This window comes from Ostrinia nubilalis, chromosome 10, assembly GCF_963855985.1.
Source record: "Ostrinia nubilalis chromosome 10, ilOstNubi1.1, whole genome shotgun sequence".
Classification (NCBI taxonomy): domain Eukaryota; kingdom Metazoa; phylum Arthropoda; class Insecta; order Lepidoptera; family Crambidae; genus Ostrinia; species Ostrinia nubilalis.
In genome coordinates this window covers 3,496,705-3,520,472 of record NC_087097.1, presented here as the reverse complement: position 1 = coordinate 3,520,472, position 23,768 = coordinate 3,496,705, and the positions used below count along the sequence as shown (strand labels likewise).

The following is a 23,768-nucleotide window of genomic DNA, read 5'->3' as shown; positions in this document are numbered from 1 at the left end:
TCATCCGCGTTAAACTAGAAATTTAAAAAAGGATAGAAATTGGAAATTGCCTACGCAATTTATTTAGAGACGTAATAAAAAAATGATAGGTACATACCTATTACTACTTCGCTTCGCTTCAGTGGAAATGCACCCTAATATTGAATATGAATATGTGTTGTAAATAAAACTCACTGATCAATTTTCCTGGTTTTAATTCCTAAATTATGATTTGCCATCACACTTTAGATTCATTGATTTTACTTATTCACACATTTACCTATTTTGAATGTTGTTATTTAAAGTTCCTAGGTTATTATTACACTAATCACAATACATTTTGAACGTCAAGCCTTTGTTGAATGTTCACGTAAACACTGTCTTGCACTGTCTAATCTAGCCACGATCGAATTGAGGTAATGCTTTCGGGCTGCACACTTGCTTGCTGTTCACTAGACACCACGTCGGATGTTGTATTCACAATTCGCGCACTAACTTTTTTACGGAAAAAGTCCCTTTCGCGTAAACAAGCACTCATCTGTCCAAATCACACTGTAGGTATGTACCTAGGTAGACTTCCGCAATAACCATCGATAGAACTAGGTCGCGGTCGTGGCCCTCTGGCAACAACTCCTTGATAAGGCATTCCGTATTTCTACGAAAAAGCCGCCGTCTGCGGCGCTCGCATCTGGGTACCGCCAGCACTGTGCCGGTGATTGAAATTGAAATCCAGAACTTCGTCCTCGAAGCGCACGGAATCTCGTCAAGTCAGGATACGGCTGCGCTCCCTGAAGCGCTGCGCGGCTCCAAACAAGCAAGGTATGAAGGTTTTCGACTCGTCAATGTTTCTCGTCGGCCAGTTAGTGTGCCCGAAACATAATTTCACCTGCGTTTTGTTATTGATCAAGCGCGGCATTGTAATAAACCACACATACACTGCAATACGTTTGGGCGCATTGGACGGACTGGGACGATTATTTATGTTGTTGCGCTCCCGCATGCCGATCGGCGGCTCGGCGCGGGCTGTGGGCGCGGAGCGACTGGCAGCGATATCAATATGGCCGACTCACGCGGCGCGGCACGTGGCAGTGGTCGTTGCCCTCGGCCGGCTACTACGATAGTGCGTACAAACGAATACTCACCGCGCTCAAAGGATGATTTATTTTTTATTTTTTTCGAAACACTCTTTGTCGTTTTACTCGAAAACTAGCCTGAATTTTTTTTTAAAAACACTTGGGTTGTATTTGTATGATTTTATTAGATGCGTTGGTAAAGTATGATCAGTACAAAAAATAACACCTTATATAGCCAGCGTCTTACGAGTACGGCTTATAAATGCATTCCAGCGTCCAATGACTACTGGAAAAATATATATGAATAAATAAATCTGTGTATATGTGGGTACAGGTCATCCCTCACTCTCGACATCATATCGCGAAATATTTGTTGAATGCATTGAAGTAATATTACTACGTAGTACATTATAACTCAATGGTTTCTTATTTACTTTATTATGAAAGAGAAAGCAGGGTGCTAGGTTGAACGTCAGAAGTTGGTATTTCGAGCGATTTCTTCTGATCTTTATTTTATAGACGTAGAATGTAGATAAACTTCCATGTACGTCTACACTATAATATTATAAAGAGGAGAACTTTGTTTGTTTGTTTGGTTGTAATGAATAGGCTCAAAAACTACTGGACCGTTTTTAAAAATTCTTTTACCATTTGAAAGCTACATTATCCACGAGTAACATAGGCTAAATTTTACTTTGGAAAAAAATAGGGTTCCGTAAAATATGTAGATAATGTAGTCCACGCGCGCGAAGCCGCAGGCGGAAAGCTAGTCTCAGATAAAATCTTACCTTCCCAAAAGACCCCTTCCCGAGCACCATGATGAAGTTGAAGTCCGATGCCCTGATGACGTCCGCAGCCGCCATGTTGTGCGGCACCTCCCTATCAGGCGGGGGCGGAGCCCTACGAGCTCCAACACTCGTAGCCCTCATCTGGTTCTTCAGCTGGGCGAGGTCAGCGCCCTCCTCAGGCACCGGCACGTTGTAGAACTCTCCCTCCTCCTGCGTGAGGAGCTTGAACCAGCCCTCAGCTGGGGCCTTCATCAGTTCGGATATGCCAAAGGAGAGGGACCCCATGAAATCGTTTCGGGAGGTTCGGTCCCAGTCCCACACCTGAAAGTTGTGAATAAAAATATGGATCCAAGAAAAAGAAACTTGATGTTAACAATGACTATGCTAAAGGAGTTTAGTTATCATAGTGTCCGTACTTTATGCTAGGCCAGAGATTTTGCTTAGTGAAAATAAAGGTATGGCATCTTTTAGAGGATGGTAGGTAGGTACTTAATAAATTTATGCCGACAAAATAACTTAAAACTTACTACTACTTACGACGTATTCATGCAAGTAAAATTATCGGAAACGCAAAAAGTGACATTGTGATTGTATAGAAAGTATCACGCATAGCACATCAGCTAATTCATAAGTCATGAAAAATCTTCCTTATTTTAACCAAATATCGTATTAAAATTGATGTACGTGTCTAAAATGCTTTTGTTCAGTTGTCGACAGCACACCAGGCATTATTCTTGCAAAACCACAATTATTACAACTACTCGTACATAAGACGCCAGTGTTGGGATGATACCATAAGATGCCTACGCATGTCTTTCACATAACATACCACAGTTGACGCATAGAGTTCGTGAGATCCTCACCTCGATGAGCAGCCTCCGGTCCTTGTCCTCCGCCTTCAGTTCGAAGGTCAGCGTCTCGTTCCACACGGGGTTGAGCGTGCTGCGGATGGTCTTGGTTTTTTTCTTCACGTTGTCCGAGTCGGGGATCAGCTTCATCTTCACGTAGGGGTCCGAGAGGCCGTTCGGGTCCATAGGGATCAGGTTGCGGCCTTGCTTCACTGGAAACAATATATTCTCGTTAGTCAAGCGTAAAAGCACTATAATAGCTCAGAAATGTTAAAGTTGTAGATTGATATTGATCGAAACCTAATAGGTAGACCTACTCATATCTATCCTGTTAAAAAACATAGCCACCCATACTTTCAAAGTAGACCTGGAAGAAAATTCTGTCCAATTGCTCAATAAGAACGTTACGCGTTATCAAAAAGGTCGACAGGCAGTGCATCGGTAACACTTCTGTTGTTGCCTTGATACCTGAGGTGACCTTCATCACCATTTCAGCCACAGGACATCCAGTGCTGAACATAGGCCTCCCCCAATGATTTCCACATCGCCCGGTTGGTAGCGGCCTAGCGGCTAGGTTGGTAGTTGGTAGCGGTGATTGCTGGTTATTCTCAAGATCCCCTTTATTACTTCCATCTTTAATTTGTCATCTAAATGCAGGGTCTCTTAGGTATCCCCATATTGGGTAAAAATACATAAAAGAACAGACCCTCGACGCTGAGCTTGTTCCCGTGGCAGGACACGGCGAGCAGGATGCGCCCGCGCCGCTCGGTGTGGTCGCAGCCGCACAGGTTGGGCACAGACTCCTCGCAGCGCTAGTAACGTAGTAAGGTAGAAGGAACGGAACATACCCTCGACGCTGAGCTTGTTCCCGTGGCAGGACACGGCGAGCAGGATGCGGCCGCGCCGCTAGCCGCACAGGTTGGGCACAGACTCCTCGCAGCGCTAGTAACGTAGTAAGGTAGAAGGAACGGAACATACCCTCGACGCTGAGCTTGTTCCCGTGGCAGGACACGGCGAGCAGGATGCGCCCGCGCCGCTCGGTGTGGTCGCAGCCGCACAGGTTGGGCACAGACTCCTCGCAGCGCTTGTGGACGTTCATGTCGCATGCTGAATATAGGTAGAACATCATATTACTAAAAGTTCGCTTCATGACTAGGTACGTACGTCGCACACTGTTATGAGGGTCGTCAATAAACGAATACTGAAGTATTCTTCCTTCTCTTCTATTTATGAAGACTTAAAACTAATTCCTAATGGGTTAAAACTCATTAAGTAATGAAAACAAAACTCACAAAAAATAAAATTTTGCTCAGTCTTGGAAAAAATACCATTTTGCATAATGACAGTCTTCTTAACAATGTGCGGTCATTAACTAAGTAGGTACTTATGTGATTAGTAGCGTTAAAGGAGTGAAATCAGGGCTAGTGCAGTCGATTTTGAAATGTCTCACAGTTTAGGGTTTGAATGGAAACGTAATGCAAAACTAAAATCTAATCTCGATTTAATTTCAGTGATAGAACACTTGAATTTGAGCTTCATTTTGTACGCACATTAAATTAAGTACGGTATAAAATAAATCTCGGAACTTCTGTGTCTGAAGTACACGATTTTATTATTTTCATAGCCAATGGGATGGAAAATTGCTTTTTATAAGTAACAATGTTGTAAAGAAGCCGCTGTACTTGTTAAAAGCACTACAAACTGCAACTTCTAAAAGTTTATCCTGGGAAACAAAAACAAGTTACCACAATAAACAAACAAAGTGAACAACAAAAGCAACAACACAGTCTTCTATTAAAATGCATACAGTTTTAATTATTTATTTACAAGAAAAACAAAGTTATATTAGAAAAGCAGTCATGCAAATCCACCACAAGTAACTTGAGAAGAGAACTCTACAGGAATTTATTGAAACAATACAATAAAGAAATGAGAAAACTAGTTGGGCACTTCGAAATGATGTTACTTGATAAATGGAAATAAGCTGCGGTCTTGAAAAAGACGGAGTTGAATCGTTTCGAATAAAGGCAATTTAGAACGGAGAAATGAATCTGAATTCTGAAGTTAAAACGCAAAGCCTTCGAGTAATTTTCTATTTGTATTTTTATTGTTTTATGCAGCACCGCAAGCTGTCTGAAGATGTAATTGTTTCTGATTAAGTATGAAGTCCTTTAAGGGTATCGTAGTTTATTTAAATTAATGTTACATTGTTCCATAGTAAAGCTTGCCTTATTTCAAATGCAAACTAATATTTCTAGCGAGAAGTAATAAGTATCACATAATACTTGCAGGGTATATAGTATTATAGATAAATTACATGAAATGTAATAAAATAACAGTCAATTAAATGTAGCTTTCAATGTCCCCGTAGAAATATTTTCAGTGTTGTGACCATACTCGTATACTAAGCATAGGTACATTAGCAATCAATTATTAAGTGGCTCTTTTGCTCTCTTAGAGTCTAACCCACTCAATATCGATACAGTGTTAACGAGATCCTTTGTTGGCCAACGTTGTGCTCCACTAACTAGAGAGAAAGGCTAGAGTAACTACAAAGTTAAAAGTTATGAGGAACACATGCATACTACATTAAACACACATCAGAATTTACAAGCAGCAAGAAGTTTAGGAGCAAAAGTGTAGGTGGTTAGAAGTATCAAGACAAGATGCTCTTTGTAATCTCTTCGTCGATTATGATTGTAATATTGTATATTCTCTTGAGACAGAATACTTGAAAAGATAAATAATTTTAAAGATATTTTGCAATCTCTAAAGGAAGTACATTACTGTTACTTACTTAATCTTTAGAAAAAGCATCTTATGTAAAACAGATCAAGCAATACATCGAAAAGTAAAATTGACTTGTATTCTCTTAAGATTTTTAAAACAAAAAAGGATCAGTCAGACTTTTGAAGTGACGTGCGAGACGAGGGACCCTCTAAAGGGGACAAATAGGGACCATCAAGTGCGATCGTTCGTCTATTTCTTTCAATTGCAAAGATACACCATACTCTCTCGTGTCTAATCCACGTGTGAACCACAATAGTGTTGTCAAGCATGTTCGGTTCTTCTAAGGGATTGCCCCAGGAACTATCTTCCTCGGCCCACAAAACCATCCATCTAATGTGTACCTCCGCATTTAAATCCTTGATGCGCCAGACCGTGGAGCAACGTGCCACAATGGTCACAAAACGTAGGCGCTAGGAATGTCCACGTGTTCCATTTGTGCGGGGCGTAGGCGGCCTTATCAACAACAAATAAGTATTAACAACACTTAATGGTACGCCACAGTTGCGGTTGCAATGTGGTTACGAAAGGGGAGGAAAAAGAAGTTAGTAAAATGCCGCATTCTACAAGTCAAAAGAAAAAAACATTAGCATAAAACCACCACCAAAGTCTGTAGAGCTAAAAAGAGCACACGGAAAGCGTTAGAAGTCCAAGCGAAGCGTTCAGAGCTGAGCGGAGCGGAGCGAGCGTCGTCGGTGTACCTTGACATTTCAGGCCCTGGTGGATGAGCCCGTACAGCAGAGAGCCACAGTGGTCGCAGAATGCCGGCGACGCGTACGTATGCGCGCGGAAGTTGTGCCGCGTTCTTGTATCCTGTGTTTTTTACATTCGATTTGGTTATTTTGGATTTTATAATAAGAGTTTTTAACATTGGGGAGGTGATACGCTGGAACTGAGGGGAAGTGATCTATGAAATACATATTAGTTAAATAAAACAACCAGACCTGTAAGAAAACTAGAAACAGACTATTTTACTATAATAAAAACCACATAAAATGTACAATTACATAATTAGACTGTTGAGATTATCAAAATAATTCATAGCAACAACCTTTAGCTCTTAGTCTTCCCAAGATTTATTGAGAGCGAGCATTATCTTCATAAAAAATAAGTATTTCCTACCCACCCCCGAATTTTGTAACGAATTAATTATTCGCAAACATTTGTTCATAATCCAAAACACTTAGGTAAGTCTCACGAAGAAGGATCAAGCTGTAGTTTGTTTGTGACCAATATTTAATTTGCAAGAGGGTTTGCAGGTTGTTAAATTTTACCTCCACAGTTCACTCACATAGAGTTCCTATCGCGGAGACAGTGTTGTTTTACTTCGAAAATTACAACGTTAGATGGGTCTGACTCAAAGTTCAGTTTAAAACTTTCATTCAAACAGAGATAATCTAAGTAGACTACAGAGCCGCCATTTACAATAATGAATACGAAGAGCAGGTAAATAATCTAATAGTTTAAGTATAATAAAATCTTTATTTGTACTTGTATTTCTGCACTGTTATTAGTCATGAAAATTCATGCAACGCATGGGATAATACCCCCATAATAGCACTATGTAATGCGAAGCTCAAGACCGAGCGCGATGGAGGACTGTTGTGGACGCCCTCTGCCCCATCTAGGGGACATAAGACCTTAAGTCAAGTAAGTCTATGCAGCATTAGCACTATTAAGCACTATGTTGACCTGATATCACCTGAGTAAAAAGTGGTCAGAATGAAAATTGTCTTTAAGTAACTATTGATTGATCATATTTTGAAGTTTTCACTTCAGTATCTCCTTGAATATCGCTCGTTCGCTCAAAAATACAATTTACGAACGCCATCGTCGTTCGGTGACGAACTAAAATAAAAGCTCTACTTTTAAAAGGAAAAGCTTTTATGTCTCTTCAGTTTGACGAGGAAACAGATGGAAAGCCCAACCTATTTTGAGATGACTATGTAAGTACGGGCAAAGGTCATCCTTTTGTCCGCATACCACCCACTCATTACGTTGTAATGTTCTGGTAAGACAAGAATTACAGGAAAATTTCGACGAACTGCTCCAACGCAGTAGGATGTATGTAATTAAATGAAAAACTAATGATGTTTTATTATTTATTTACATCAAATATACAAGAACAACTTACATACACTACCATAATATTAAAAATACAATATACCATTAAGAAAATTGCAAATAAAAAACATCGTTAAGTACAGTCTTCGATTACTTCCTCTGGTAGTTTTCTTACATACAGGTACCATTTTAGGCCAGTGGCAGTAGCAATATCTAGATAGAAAAAAGAAGATTATAAAAATTGCCCAAGAGCGAGTTACACGTGTGCATTATGGTTACAAATACATACATTTTCATCGCATCACATAAGATGTCCATCTACGCACGTAGAGTTAATGCGAGTACTCATTTTTACTTAATAAGTCAACCCATTAATATACTGATACTGTACTGTTCCCACCTCTCGTTCCCACCGCTGCAACTCCTGTGTAGCCAGGATCTACAGCTTGACCGCCAATAAAAACCCAACCAGTGAAGGAACCAAACCGCCAAAAAAAACTGTCACTGGACCCGCAACGAAATTAATCAGAAGAACATAAGAGGAGTTCGAAGTTAAGGTTTAATAGAAACCTTAGAACCATACAGATAGCTGGGTTTTAATAGTTTACCACAGGACTAAAACACAACCATGACTAAATCAGTTCTGACTCTAAATGACGGAATCGTACGAACTTAAGTTAATTAAAATTAAATTCTAATTAACAAGAACACAGGTTCAACAGTTCTCCATTCGTTTTCACAGATTGTACGTATTACCGTGTGGGAGTAGCTTTTTCAAATGTTTGACCTTTCTTACAGGAGTGTAGGCGGGGTTTAGAAATTTACACCCGCGCAGTGACTTGCCTCAACTGGGGTTAGTGCCTAATCTATTATGATAATACGGAAATTTAATATACAAGTCTCAGAATTTTAATAAATAAATCATAAATATGACATAGCCTACAGATTACAGGCTAAGTGTAGGCGGGATTTAGAAATTTACACACGCGCAGTGACTTGCCTCAACTAATAGGTAATACGGAAAATTTTACATAGGACACTCAGAATTTTAATAAATTTATCATGTTTTCTTCGCTAAATATGACATTGTCTACAAAATTTTATTACCTTAACTAATTTAACATGCATATGTTATTAAGAAAACCCTTAATTATTACATTAACATGCTACATTATTTGAGTGGTGTTAAGATGATCATGAGTTTGTATTAATAATATGTTTCGATATTGAGATGTATATTTTAGGTACAAATAACATTTGAGTAAATATATTTACTTATTTTATAAAATACTCACATCTGTAATAATAAAAAACAAATCTACTGGAACTGCAGTACATAAAATCACAAATTCACACTCATTTTAACGCCGCTCTATCAAACAGTTAACGTCTAAAAAATTTTATACGATTAGGACATAATTAATTCTTGAATGAAATAAAAACGTCCGTTATGGTTTAAAAAAAAGTGATTGAGTTAATTTTCTTGTAAGTTATGTTACTAAAAGAAGAATCTTTAAAGGTAGAAAGTGTTTAATATTAGCAGATTTGTTGGAGTTAGAAAGAAATGAGAGTTAATTGCTGTTTACCTCGTATAGACATGGGAGCAATGCAAAAGTAGGTCAGTCATTGTAAAAGTATCCTGTTGGAGTAAATTTTTAACCATTGGTCTATTTCCTCAATGAACGAACATACCATTTTATTACAAAAATATTCGCAAAAAATTAAGAATTACTAGTACGACTATCCTTACATATTAATAACTGAAGTTACGAACTAATATTTACCTAAAATCCGATAGAGCATTTGATTGCGGTAAATAGCTTTTCTAGACCGCTCATTTCTTCCAATTTTTAGACCCATCTGGTTGGTAAGTAATATTTTCAGAACATCACATGAAGTCATCATCGGGATACCCTGAAACATAAAATAAGGCACGAAAATCTCATCTTTGTACAACTTAAAAGCTATTTATCAAAGCAAATGATGATGTTAGCTATAAAGAACAAACTTACTCACGCAAATGTACAAATTATGGTAATCTACAAACAAAAACTTCAGTACAATTGCATAAATTAAGTATAAGGTCTAGTTTCTACCAAAGCGGAGAGGAGAGAAAACAAATTTCCTCTTCTCTCCGCTTTGGTGGAAATCAGGCCCGAGTTCCTAGATCTACCTATAAGTCTATCAACGTTACTGACATAAAAATATGAAGAATATAAAGAAAAGAAATTAGCACGATTTTGTTGTAATAAATAAGCAAAACAAATGGTAATTTTGCAAATTCTAACTAATATTATAAACCTGAAGAGTTGTTTGGTCCGATTTAAAAATATATTTTTGTGTTGGATAGCCCGTTTATCGAGGAAGGCAAATGCTATATACCAATACGCTACGACCAATAGGAGCAGAGCATCAATTAAAAATGTTGCGAAAACGGGAAAAATTCTTCAAACTGTCTTCACGCGTACTAAATCTAACTACGCTATTGTGTTGCTTATTCTACAATGTTTTTTAATTCCTGACCATTTAGCACAAAACACACAATTTGATTGTTTTGATTAAATTAAAGCAATCGACGAGCAGTTTCGTTAACAACTTGCTACAAATGGCTGACGGTGCCGTCTGTTAGTCGCTGGATATTTTAATTGAAATTGGTTCTGTGCCATGATACGGCTTTGTGAATTTCAAATAGGCACTACAGTTTGGGTTGAATAGTAAGCGTTTATTCTGAATTTTGGATAGAGTCTATTTCATGACGAAACTCAATAAATGCTTTTAGTTGACATTTTATGTCTGCTACATATCAATATGTTTTTTAAGTATGAAGTATGAGGGACTCAAACTATCTCTATGCCAAATTTCATCAAAATCGGTTCAGCGGTTTAGGCTTGAAAGCGACACAGACAGAGTTACTTTCGCATTTATACTCGTAATATTAGTAAGGATTTACTTTCAATGCTTATCTTTCAGATTTCTAAGTCTTAAGATCCATAAGTGGCGTGTGAAAGTGCTCTTTGAGAGCCTACTTGCAAAAAATAAACTAATTTTGTTTTTGATATAATTAAGAACAACAATTTATAACACCCCGTAAATTGAATTGCAGACTTTGAAGAGAATGTGTCTATTAAACAACATTAATTTTGTTTCAGTTTATTCACCCTCAAATTCGATATAATAGCCTGAACATGAATGGTTACTTCACTCGGCCACCATCAAAGGAAAGTTATTCCCATAAGTGACATTAATATTGCAAATAACGTTTCTAACGTAGAGTTTGAACATCCGTCTGAAATGTAATAAAGTTAATGGATCTAACTGTAAACAGAAAACTTTTACATAATAGGAATTTACACAGAGGGTTCAGTGTCATGTCAACTAATAACCGTTTGTGACAGATAGAGCTAAGTAAATGAGTGGTGCAGCAAGCAACGATGGGGCAGCGAGGTTCTGGAGTGGAGGCTGCGTATCGGAAAACACAGCGTGTGACGTCATCCTACAAGGTGGACCGACATCATAAAGGTAGCAGGAAGGCGCTGGACGCAGGCCGCTACCAACCGGGCAACATGGAAAGCATTAGGGGAAGCCTATGTTCAGCAGTGGACGTCCTATCCTATGGCTGAGATGATGATGATGAGTGGTACTGGATGATCAAATACCCATCACTGGTTTATGACCAGTCCGCGCTGCAACGTTATGCTTAGCACTTGAAGATGCCTACTGTTAGATAATATAGCCTAAACTCATTGCTTTTCAGTTTATTTTTTATTTTTAACACAACGCCATGTAAATCAGGAAACAAATGAAGTGCGCCATGTTGCTCTTAAACTATCGTTCTGGCGTAACTTTTACGTTTTTGTTTTTTTTTATTATGGCTAGTTGGTGTCAATGAAATGACATAATCAATTAGGTTCAATGTACAGTCAGCGTCAAATAGTTCGTGACACCCAAAATGACCAAAAAGATAATACAACCTTATTCCAATTGAAACAAAGGCAAACTATTTGACGCTCTGACTGTATAATTTATGATGATTGATGAATTAATCTAAATCCGCTTCTTTCCTTCGAGTTTTTTCACTTTACTGAAACCTCATGCAGACTTCTTAAGACGAATTTGTTTGTCAATGTCTACACACGATTTATCAGACATTGCGCATTTAGGAAAATATTTTGCGTGTCAATCAGGACGACTATCTATCCGGCAGTAGGTACGTCGCCTCCCGCTTCACGTGCACTCATCATCATTATCATTTCAGCCACAGGACGTACAGTACAGTACTACGCAGATCCAATTACGTAGAACTGACGGCCGATGGGGCAGCGAAGTTCTGTGGAGGCCACCGACCGACCTTATAAAGGTAGCAGGAAGGCGCTGGATGCAGGCCGCTACCAACCGGGCGATGTGGAAATCATTTAGAGAGGCCTATGTTCACGTGCACTACGCCTTTTAAATGTTCTTGTTCTCCAGTAGAACAGCTTTTTTTGCTTTCTTTGAGCTCCTCTCTTCAAGTCTACTGTTACTACTCGTATTCTCATAGATTAAATAGTAACATCGATGGTCACAAAGTAATTGGTTGCATCGCGTGCTGCACAAGCTCATCAAGTGGACAGTTTTCCATCGTGTGTAATTAACTTTTAGGTATAAAATAGCAATCTTTTTACCAATATTATACAACGTGCTGCTTTTGATTTCAGGGAAAAATGTCTATAATTCAACATAGTCAAAATGTCTTAAGAACATGTGCTGCTAAACGCATATTTTAGAAGATATCATCAATCAATCAAAATCAAATAGTTTTTTCCAAAATTGTCACCCAGTTATCTAGTCTTTTTGTACAGTCGCAGAATGAAAAGGTTCGTCACCTTAGTGTCGGTTTTCGCTTGCACTAGGTACTGTAAGAGGCAAACCTGCCAACATAACAGTACAAGAAACAGTGCTGCTAACATTTAAATAAATATGACGTTTGCTAACGAATAAGGTTTTGCTTGTTTATTTTTCTATCCCATCAGTGCAATGCAATGATGACATTGACCAATTGACAATAGTTTTTTTTATTTAAAGAAATAATAATGGCAGGTTGAACCAACAAGAAGGTTTTAGTTTATCAATCATAATAATCTTCTTGACAAGATAAATCGTCAAACAACTTTGATCAATAATTTTGAACTTTACTGACGAACAGTTAAAGATTATTTTCTCTAACTCGAGATTATTCTGTAACATAGTTTCAAATGGTAATATGTGTTCGCGATTCGTTGAAGGAATCAATTTGAAAACTGACGAACCTTTTCATTCCGTGATTGTACATAATTTTCATTGATATGTTATAAAAATCATACAATAAGTAAAAATAATGCGATGTTGATATTTTTACATAAAGGTGTTTGTTTTAAATATGGCGAATTATTTTATATGAAAACATTTGTCGAAAAAAAAAATTGTTGACCTGAAAAAAATTCCATTCGATTCTTTGAAGTGGTCTTATAATAGAGTTCCAGGAAATCAAAACGAGCACGTTGTATAGATTCTAATAAATTGATTTTAATATTTTGAGACTAATGGCGTCTTTGATACTGTGTAAGTACGTTTCTCAGTACATAGTGTGTTGCTGATGTATGAATGACTAAATAATGTTGATTTCCCGGAAATTCTTGTTTGATGCTCTATTCTCCAGAAACGTAGCAACGACAAAACTAAGTAATGTAATCAATTTTCATTTCATTATGGTCAATTGCCATGACTAAGTATTTCACCATAAACATTATTTTTTTTTTATCAACAACGAGGAAACTCTTGGCCAGTATCTCACCTGATGGTAAGTGACGATCAGGCCGAAGGTGGTAGCGAGCTTCACCCGGAATCCTAAACCACGGAGGAACTGGCTATCTTACCTCTAACTGCCGATATGATAATATGACTGCTAATATGTTAGAATGATCCGAATTTTCCAAATGCCAAGGGTCATAAAATACTTTTATTTCGTTTTGTTTTACAATAAACAATTTTAAATAATAGGTACGAGTAGGAAAGGAAATTAGAACTATGGGAAAAAGGACAGACAGTGAAAGCTAGCAACTTACCTACTATCGTACTTACCTACCATGTGCGATGTTAAATCACTTGGACTTATCACTCTTCCACAATCGACTTCCAATCATAAAACACTTTTTAAAAGACAGAAATATGGTAATAACATTTATTACGTATACATTTTAAAGCTAGATTTTGAGATTATAAAGTCGCAGTTTCATAAACAATTTACCTATGGCGCTAATTTATGATACACTCCAATACTCAATACCTGAGCCAATCCAAAATTGGCTCATTTATTTATAAGAACAGACAATGATTTGAAAACATTCAAATGTTTGGACTGTCTCATGAAACGACGCTATGTAAAATTTTCATTATGCAACAATAAGATAATAAATATATAAAGTATTTTAAGTATAATAATACTGGTATTAAAACATGCTTAAAGATATACATTTTTCGTCTTTGTATCAAATAAGGCTCTTTCGGTCGTCGTTTTCGTTATCAAACATCAACTGTAATAAAAAAACAATAATTTCAATGATTTCTGGTGTCATTTATTCCTGCTGCGATGTTTAGAAGGGAAATATGGTACCTACTTATTAAGTAAATTACGCGAACATAATAGTAAATTGGTCAAAATTCAGTCGAACTTGTTTACGACTGGCGATCGTTGAACAAGTAAAAAGTTCATAAAACAAAATATGTCACAATATTAATGTTTAACGAGCCAATATTATTAATTAAATGATATTGGTTGTCCATTCTTCAATAAAATAAATAAATCAACATCGTCCACTTGTTCAAATACAACTTTATGTGCCAAATATAAAACTATCGGGAACATCGCTCCTTGTACCGCGAAATGTTTACAGTGAACAACATATCAGACTTTATATTTTTGTTGCAAAATAGCCCGTGTTACAAGGAACTAAGATGTCACAGTGTCAAGCTCGATGTGCTGTCGTCTGTACAATAACCAATTAAGCCAATGTTAACAGTTAGCAGTGAACCGTGTTTGTTTAATTGGGAAAATAAATACGAATAATATTTACATACACGTCAATATGTCCGCCTGATTGAACCGGTAGCGAATAAGCGAATATTGAATATTGGAAAATGGAGTATTTTTATCAGGTTGGTTATTCGGCCGTGTGTTGCGCGTCCTTCGATATTTTTGGACATAGCGACAAAAGTAAATATGTTACCTTATTTTACGGAGGTTAATTATTTATTAATCCAAACGGATCACTTAATTTAATTAGGGTGGATTTGACCAAACAAAAGTAAATATAAATCTCAGAATAAATCGTCAGTTATTCGACATTTTGACATATTTCCCATACTGTAACTGTCAATGTGCCAGTTATACCAGGAGTTATTCTCGGATAAAAGTTTGGTCGAATCGGGCCTTAGAAGTCATTTTAAAAATGAAATGATTATTACCAAGTGTAGGTTGACCATAAACATTATGTTAAGAAACAAAATTAACAAAACCTTAGGCCGAGTCCTTCACTTTAACTTTAACCGTACTACAGCTTTAGCCGGTGTTATTATATGGAGTTTAACGACTTTTGACGTATCATACAGTTAAAGTGAGATGGTGTAACCTAGGCTTAGTAGTCTTCAGTGGCCGGTTATTCCGCACGGAGTAATTAACCACCGGTTAACCTTAACCTATGATTAGCGATATTCCAAACTATCCTAGTATATAATTATTTTAACAAATGATACTTACGTCGGAGTCCGCTCCCTTGTCGGCGCCGGGGCAGGTGAAGGTGACGTACTCGTGGCATCGCTTGTGCACCACGAAGCTGCATACTGAAAACAAAAAGCTTTGTCAATGAAAAACTAATTCATGACTATGAAATTAGGGGGTTCCCCTCGATTTCTCTAGGATTTCATCATCATATCCTGACTTGGTGACAATAGGACCACCTCAAACTTGTATCCTATCGAACCAAAAAGAGTTTTGGAAATCGGAGTAATCGGTAAATATACACAGAAAAGAACCTCCTCTCATTTTGAAATCGGTTAAAAATGGAATTCGGAAAGTCTATCTAGATCAACTTCGAACGACTCTAACTTTACTTTATTTTTGTTTCAATGAATTCAGACATTGGATTAAAATTAGAATTAATATCATTTCAATTAAGATCACGGAGCGACCTTAGTTAAATATGCTCTATATTTAAGTGATAGCTAGTAAAAAAAGTTAGGTCTTTTCTTACCTTGGCACTGAAAGCCTTGTTTTCCAAAGCCCCTGAAACAAAAAAGTAAACATTAGCATGAAAAATAATACATTATGCACGGATTGAGGATATGTAGGTACACTGCTGTCGAAACTTCGAGTGCGATGAAAAAAAATCACTAACACCCGTGTTACTATGAGGTCACACAGTGCTCGTGGTCGCACTGGGTGACACACGAACCAATCACAGAGCTCTATTCAACGCTGTGCGTTGGATTAGCTGCTTCACTTATGCAAGCATCGTTTGTGAATACGGGCGTATGTATACAACTCTACATACATACCTACATCATTATTTGAAGAGAAGATAGGTAGTTCATTATGACTAAAAAGTTTCTATTACGGCACTATTCCCACCTCTCGTTCCCACCACTGCAACTCCTGTGTAGCCAGGATCTACAGCTTGACCGCTATAAAAACCCAAACAACGAAGGTCAAGTTTGTCTCGGCGAAAAGTTAAACTGTCATTGGACCCGCAACGGAATTAATCAGAAGAACATAGGAGGAGTCGAAAAGTTTATATTATGGATATTTCTTGATATAACATATTTACTAATTTAAAAAAATGCATCTCTTGGCATTGAATAAAGAGGATCAAGTGTTACGTCTATCCGGAGACCGGATGGCTCCAATAAACTGATCCGTTCATTAGACCTGACGTCACTGCCGTAGCACGCGCATTGTAGGAATAGATTGCGCATGACATGAGCTCATTGACGGGTATCATAATGCAAGTTGGTAAAATTTGATGATGACAAGAAGGTGACCTTATAAGTGACAGCTGGGAGAGGTCCCTAGCAAAATTAGTTCAGTATTTAAGTAAACAAGTTCAAGTATTTTCCGCATTTTCCACACAACAAGCAACCGTATCAGGCTACGATATAAATTAAATAATATCTTTAGACTAGCGGCCGCCCGCGACTTCGTACGCGTGGATCCCGTTTTACCCCCTTAGGGGTGGAGTTTCGTAAAATCCTTTCTTAGTGGATGCCTACGTTATTCATAACATCTACCTGCATGTCAAATTTCAGCCCGATCCGTCCAGTGGTTTGAGCTGTGCGTTGATAGATCAGTGTCAGTCAGTCAGTCACCTTTGAGTTATGTTTATTTAGATATTTTACACAGCACCACCCATTTCAAATGCAAAGTGATGATTAAGTTATGATGTCAACGTGTTTATAATATAACGCACGAGATTTTCAACTAACAGTTTTCTACCAAAAAAAGAAACCTAACGTCAGATTATAATCTGACGGAATTCACAATTTTACGGTAACGCCCAGGTCAATATTTTGATCCATATCAATATTTATCTGGCGTCCGTTAGTTCCCATTTTCCCAATTACTGAACCAAAATGTCAGTCCATAACTGTTTCAATTATCAAGCAATTTCTAAAGCGCTCCATATCCGAAGCCAAACACTATAATCTGTCCCCAATAGCGGCCACAGATTACCAGCGCAATTCAATCGGCCGACAGTTGCCCTAAAAAGAGATAAAGGGTTATTCTCGTCGCAGTAACGAACTACGCGGCCAATCGGTGGACACGGAAGTGAGATATGGTTACTGGAATCGGCACTATTTCTGAAGCTGATGTCCAGACTGTTGATGTGACAGACTAAAGTATTTGGTGCCAGTGGCAATACTAGGGTAGTTCAAAAATTAATAAGAATGGGTTCTAGCCATCACAAAAATCTGAAAAAAATTGGGTCGATAGCTTAATTTTTCACTAGAAACTGGTAAAAAATTAATTTAAGTTCACCATTGCGTTTTAGAATTACATTCACCTGAACTCCCCTCATATAACCATCAACCCATTGCTGGACGCCTTCCCTAAGCAAAACCAAAGAGTATCAGAGCAGAGAGTACAATACTAAGAGAGATTATAACGTAGTAATCTCCCATTCTTAAATCCAGGCATGTGCAGGAAGGGTCAGATTTAACCTGTTTTTACGGATTTTTTTCAGATTTTTCTCTCAGATATCTCTAGCCAAAACTTGTGACACCAAACCATGTGGTTTATCAGACAGATGACCACCAATTTATCACTTTGAAATAGGCTTTATCAGTGAGTGGTGAAGCTGGTCCTAAGTTTTCCAATGGTTATCTTCCAGTAGCTCTATATCCCTATGGAATGGAGTTGAATCGGAAACGGCTCGGGATTGGTTCGTCGCGACGCATTAGTTCAATTAGCGCACTGAGCGATCGCCGATTGCGACCGGAAATCGATAGTTTTGTCTGGACAATGCTTGCAGGATATCATTTTATCTGCACTAATATAATAAAGACCTCTTTATAATCTCTGAAACTATTTATTTGTTTTTAGACATTCTTTTAACATTAGGTAGACAAAGGCTATGTTGACAAACCAATTTCTACATTTCGTCTCAAAATGTTGATGCCTAGCAGCAATACTGAATAGAATTTTCTTGAAATAGCCGATGACAAGGCAAATGACATTCGACGGAGCATGGGTTTATTAAGACCAGGTGGAACGTGTCAAACTGGGTCAGGGTTCTATTTCCGGGATGATACGAGTAGGTAGCTGATTGAAATGGTATCTACGTCGACTAATTGATAAGGCTGCGACCGTGATCAACTGATCACTTCGAGATAAGATTTAATAGTATTCCAGAATAACTTGATTTGGATAGTTCTGGATTAACTACGGTTAATCGGAAGAATAAATAATATGTTATTTTGTTTCGTATTTGTTATTTTATGTTTAGAAGTAAAATGGGACTTCCCATAGTACCTACCAAGTAATAATAATCTAGTTATTCCCATTATTGCTGGTCTTTAGCCTAGCCTAAAGCTAGATTACCTACACAATATTCCGACGGAGAAATTAATAATTAAATGTTTTATTATCCCAACCGATTCCCAATTCTCGAAGTCGATTATTTTAAGTGATATATTAAAATTGTCGTGTTCGTAAAGAAGAAGAGATCTTTTCTTCACAAACACGTGTCCGCTTCACTATTATTGAGAATACAAGCAGCCATAATCATCAATAATCACTACGCAAAATGGTCGAATCAATCTTGTATTTTCTGTAATACTCATTTTCATTTGAACTTTTCCAATTACACTTAGATGAGGCTGATTTGAATAAATCTAAATACTAAAGTATGTAAGCCGATGAAATGTTTTTAGTGAATTTTGCAAATCCCCCAGATTCTGATTTGACTTTCATTAAGTTGCAAAGCCTAATCGAGTAAATAGAATTCGACTTTTACAATTCAATTGTTCGGATAAGCGTTGCTTTTGCTTTCGACAATTCGTAATTGCGTTTAAACTGATTTAATAAACATTTTCTAACTCACTTACCGCAATTATCCAAAATGTTTGATCACAAATTTAAATGAGTAAACTTGAAATGAATCTAGAAATCCAGTTTCAAGAGCGCTGCGTATTTCGCTGTGACTTAAATTGGTCACTAATTAATTTAGGTATAGTTTGAATGAATTTGGAGTAAGGGTCATCGTTGCCTTTTACAAACGATACGATAAAGATTATTAAAAACGTCTTACTACATACTAATCATAAAAAATAATCACGATGAGCATGTGAGTTTGCTATCTGTTTTAAACATTTTCAGGATACCTGTTTTTATAAAGTAAGGAAGTTCCCAATAATTCGAATGAACGTTTGTTTCCCTCGCGCGTACACTTCATGATATCTAACAATCTAGAAGATATTCAATAAATCCATGTTAATCTACTTACTCCAAATAAAGTTGAATATATCGGCCCTCTACTTTTCTCATTATAGCAGAACGAGAGGAATTATTAAAACGACACATCATATTACATACCTACAATAGATATGTAGTTTCCAGTTTATTGCTAAGTAGGTAGTTATCTGGTAACTTACTTTCAAATTGCCTACTCTTTTTCCTTCATATCCATTGCAATTCTCATCCGAGCCAGCCCCGTTCATACAATACGTGACGCCATACGATCTTAATGGGAACGGGGTATTAGGTTACTGGATGAAGTCAGGTGCTCATATGCAGGTCTTAGGTTAATGAAATAAGGTTTATAAGATTTTAAACTTTCGCGTTCCATTTCAGGTTTAATTTTAAATAATTTGTGCTTTATAGAGCTACGTCTTAGGATATAACAGGAATCCTAGGTTATTATGGAAAAATATTGAATATTGAATACATCACGCTACTCAAACCTGACAATTTTAACTATTTTTGACTGACAAAAAACATATTGGCGTTTAGTAATACTACTCGTATAATCTATCCATCTTCACAAATTTTCACATTCATAATATTAGTAGACTGGTAATGAAAATAATATAGAAAGTCTATAAACTTTTTAAGCTTTTACACAGGTATCTCTTAACAAGATTTCAGTATAACAGTTCTACGTACTCCAGTGAAGTTACGGTAACTAACAAGTTCGAAGTTGCTCGTTAACTTTTAGTTTTTCGAATCTAAGAACATGACTCCACTTTAAAGTTATATTAGTCTCGTATAAGTTTTCGTATCTGAACTTATTTAAGAAAATAATTACGTTAAAACGTTTGAATTTTTGAGAGAAATATTTTATAGCTATACGAGTCCATTAGAATTAAGCGTAATTATAAAGTTTTAGTACTAAGTAAAAACTATATTTTAACCTAGACTAATAGTGTAATATGTATAAGCTTTAATTTGTTTACCTTAGAAAAAAAGCGCACGTTGCTTGGAAACTGCGAGAAGGCACCTATTCCTAAAGAGCAGCTGGTGATATTTCGAAATAGTACTTTCTGTTGAATATTTCAGGATTAATATACAAATACGAGTAGAAATTGCATGATAATAATGTACCTACATTCGCCTGGACTCCTGGAGCTAGCTAATAATCAAGTGACACTGAAAATTACTTACAAGTTAATGTTAGTTGCCAAAGATGGAACTTATAAGTAACCGGGCTTTATTAGCTGAACCTAACTTCCAATATGTATAAATAATCCCAACATTCCATAATACGACTTATCGAAGTAACGGGATGTAGATAATTAAAATTGAGCAAGTTTCGACTTACGAGCGCTTTCCGGAGGTTACGGGATTATAGGGGAGGGACGCAGGCCCTGCGTGCAGGGTCATCAGAAAACTGGGTAAAATAAAGAAACACGGGTCTCAACTCTCGCGACATTTTTATCACTAAGCCTAAGCGCAGACCATCGATTTTTCGTCGGCCGATAGTAGCACATTACACCGATTTCATTTGGCCGATTCTTCATACAAATTAAAATCGGTGGTCTGCGCCTAGTCTAACAGTGTAATATTAATGACAATAATAATTATGATGGTAGTTGAAAATATTCAAGCCCGCCCGAACGGACGACGCCGCGAGCCGCCAGTCTGCTAGTCTGACCATTGCACGGCTGCACCATAGCAGCCGAAACCAGAACCGTGTTTCTCTATTCTAGTTGAAATGGAACGAGATATTTTAAAATCTTATATTAAACATTAAATACGGACTGGTGGTGGTTAAAAATGTGTGGTTTTTAAGAAGTTTTGTAGAGCCTGGAGGGCTGGTTTGAAAGGAGAGAGGTAAGGAAACCTTTTGTCGGTTTACTGTAAGTTAAAACAACACAATTCCCGAAAAACCAAGTTTCTGATATCAAAATATTTTTATAGGGTAAGGAAGTATTTAAGGGATGAAATCTTCCCGTTCCGTATATAGGGCCCGACAAAGTTCATAAAAAACTAATTTACAGTGAATTCTGTTTCGCAATAAAAATGCTTACCTTGAAATATTTTTTATGCATAATAAGCCAGGTATTTGACAGGAATTGCACCTGGTGTTAAGTGAGACGCAGTGTAGGATGGTACATATCTGCCTTGTAAGTGCCTATTTACTATCACCTTGAAAAGGCCCGGATAACCGGATTATAATGTTCGGTAAAGACATTTTGAAATGGCACTTTTATGGTATTATGGCAATTGTCATATTACTCGTAAGTAGTCACACTATTGTGTGGCCCATCTATGCAGACCGAACCACGTCACTACATAAAGTCTTATATCCACTATAGGGCAGGTGACCCGGTTTTGGCCATTTTAAGAATTTTTTAGACTTTGAGGCTATATCATTTTACAGTTTTTGTTATCACAGACTTATTTCTTGTAAAAAGTGATTAAATATATTTAGATCTAGCCTAAGGATACATTTTTTTTCATAATGATTCAATGGAAAAATAATCCTGTAGAAAAGAAAAAGAAATGGGAATTTGTGCCATTTTTGGCCAGCTTTACCCCATTTCTGGCCACAGTCATGTGCCAGTTCTGGCCATCAAAATTCATCAAAAAAAAACAAAAACTACCCGACGGATTTTAACGAAACTTGGTACAATTATTTTTCATACTCCTGGGCAGGTTATAGTATAGTTAGGAATTCCCACGGGAACGGGAATTAGCGGGAAAATCCTTTTGTATGAAAAATCTAAACTGCTTAAGTTAGACGTTTCAAATTTGGTATGTAGGTACCTTAGTAAACTTAAAGCTTAGTTACAACAAGGAATTCCCGAAATTCCCACGGGAACGGGAATTCGCGGGAAAATCCTTTTGTATGAAAAATCTAAACTGCTTAAGTTAGACGCTTGAAATTTGGTATGTAGGTACCTTAGTAAACTTAAAGCTTAGTTACAAGGAATTCCCGAAATTCCCACGGGAACGGGAATTCGCGGGAAAATCCTTTTGTATGAAAAATCTAAACCGCTTAAGTTAGACGCTTGAAATGCATGCAGGTACCTTAGTAAACTTAAAGCTTAGTTACAACAGGATATTGCAAAATTCCCACGGGAACGGGAGTTAGCGGGAAGAAACATTTGTTCGAAAAAATCTAAACCGCGTAAGATAGATGAAGGGGGTAAAACGGGATCCACGCGTACGAAGTCGTGGGCGGCCGCTAGTATTAAATATAATATCTCAGCTCGAATTGAAATTACAATTAATTAAGGAGATCAACATTAACCTATAGTATAAGTTTATGCGGTTAGTACTGGTTATTCTTTTCACAACACCGATTTTTTTAGTATTTGGTTTCGATGGAGGCATTATAATCGTAACTCTGAAAATGAATCGATTACTTATATCAAAATAGCTAAGTAATTAAATTGAAAAATCACGATAATAACTAAATGGCCAAAAGTGGGGTTCTTCGTGCACCACTTTTGGCCAGGCATGTGGCCAAAGATGGGAAAATTCATTTATTCTGGCTCCATTAGTGGCCACCTCTCATAAACCCACTTAATAAACAAATAGCGATAAAATATCATTAGTACCACTTAGACAGTGTATTCTTTATTAAGGATTAACATAAACATTTAAAAAAATAAGAAGGATTTAGAAAATAATGATTGTTTACTCACCCGCTCGCCTTAGCCTTTTTGCTAAGACTTAAAACAATTAACGCTTCTCAAAAAGTAATGACTTGTTGGATTGAAGTGAAGCTTGACACATCAAAGCTGTTAACGCTATCAGTGTTGCTAATATTAGATATTTTTATTCCCGTAAACCATAGAGTAATATATTAGTCTTTGCCTTAGTTATAACGATTTGAAGTTCTAAATGGCCACAAAGGGGTCGGTGGCCACAACCGGGTCACTTGCCCTACAATCCAATAAAATAGTTGTTCATGAACTGTATCGCGTTGGTAACCCTATTTGAAGCGGAAATCTTAAATCACCAATCCCGAAGGAAGCCCGGCTTTATCAGAAGTTAGCGTGAATCGCGGATAATTAATTTCGTCTTTCAAAGACTGATTGGAATTTTTTTGGGCTCGATATTAATTTGGTCACGCCTATAAATATCGTATCAATGTAAAATTTGATGATAGTCTACAAGACTATCATTAACCGTGTTGAAGCTTGTTGTTAGCGAGATGAGATAATATCAGTATGTTTTTTATTCTCCAAAATTCCGTTCTTATTGTGAAGTGTGG

At 37.1% G+C, this 23,768-nt stretch overlaps 1 protein-coding gene across 1 annotated transcript in view; it reads right to left on the bottom strand.

The window, feature by feature from the left end:
- Positions 1 to 23,768, bottom strand: part of LOC135075702 (protein kinase C, brain isozyme) — a 269,524-nt gene that overhangs the window by 8,434 nt on the left and 237,322 nt on the right. Inside the window, exons 2-7 of the mRNA XM_063970159.1 lie at positions 15,804 to 15,835; positions 15,311 to 15,393; positions 6,177 to 6,288; positions 3,667 to 3,795; positions 2,704 to 2,900; positions 1,841 to 2,161 (exon numbers count right to left, since the gene is read on the bottom strand). Of these exons, the coding sequence (XP_063826229.1) occupies positions 1,841 to 2,161; positions 2,704 to 2,900; positions 3,667 to 3,795; positions 6,177 to 6,288; positions 15,311 to 15,393; positions 15,804 to 15,835 (874 nt within the window). The remainder of the gene's footprint in view (positions 1 to 1,840; positions 2,162 to 2,703; positions 2,901 to 3,666; positions 3,796 to 6,176; positions 6,289 to 15,310; positions 15,394 to 15,803; positions 15,836 to 23,768) is intronic.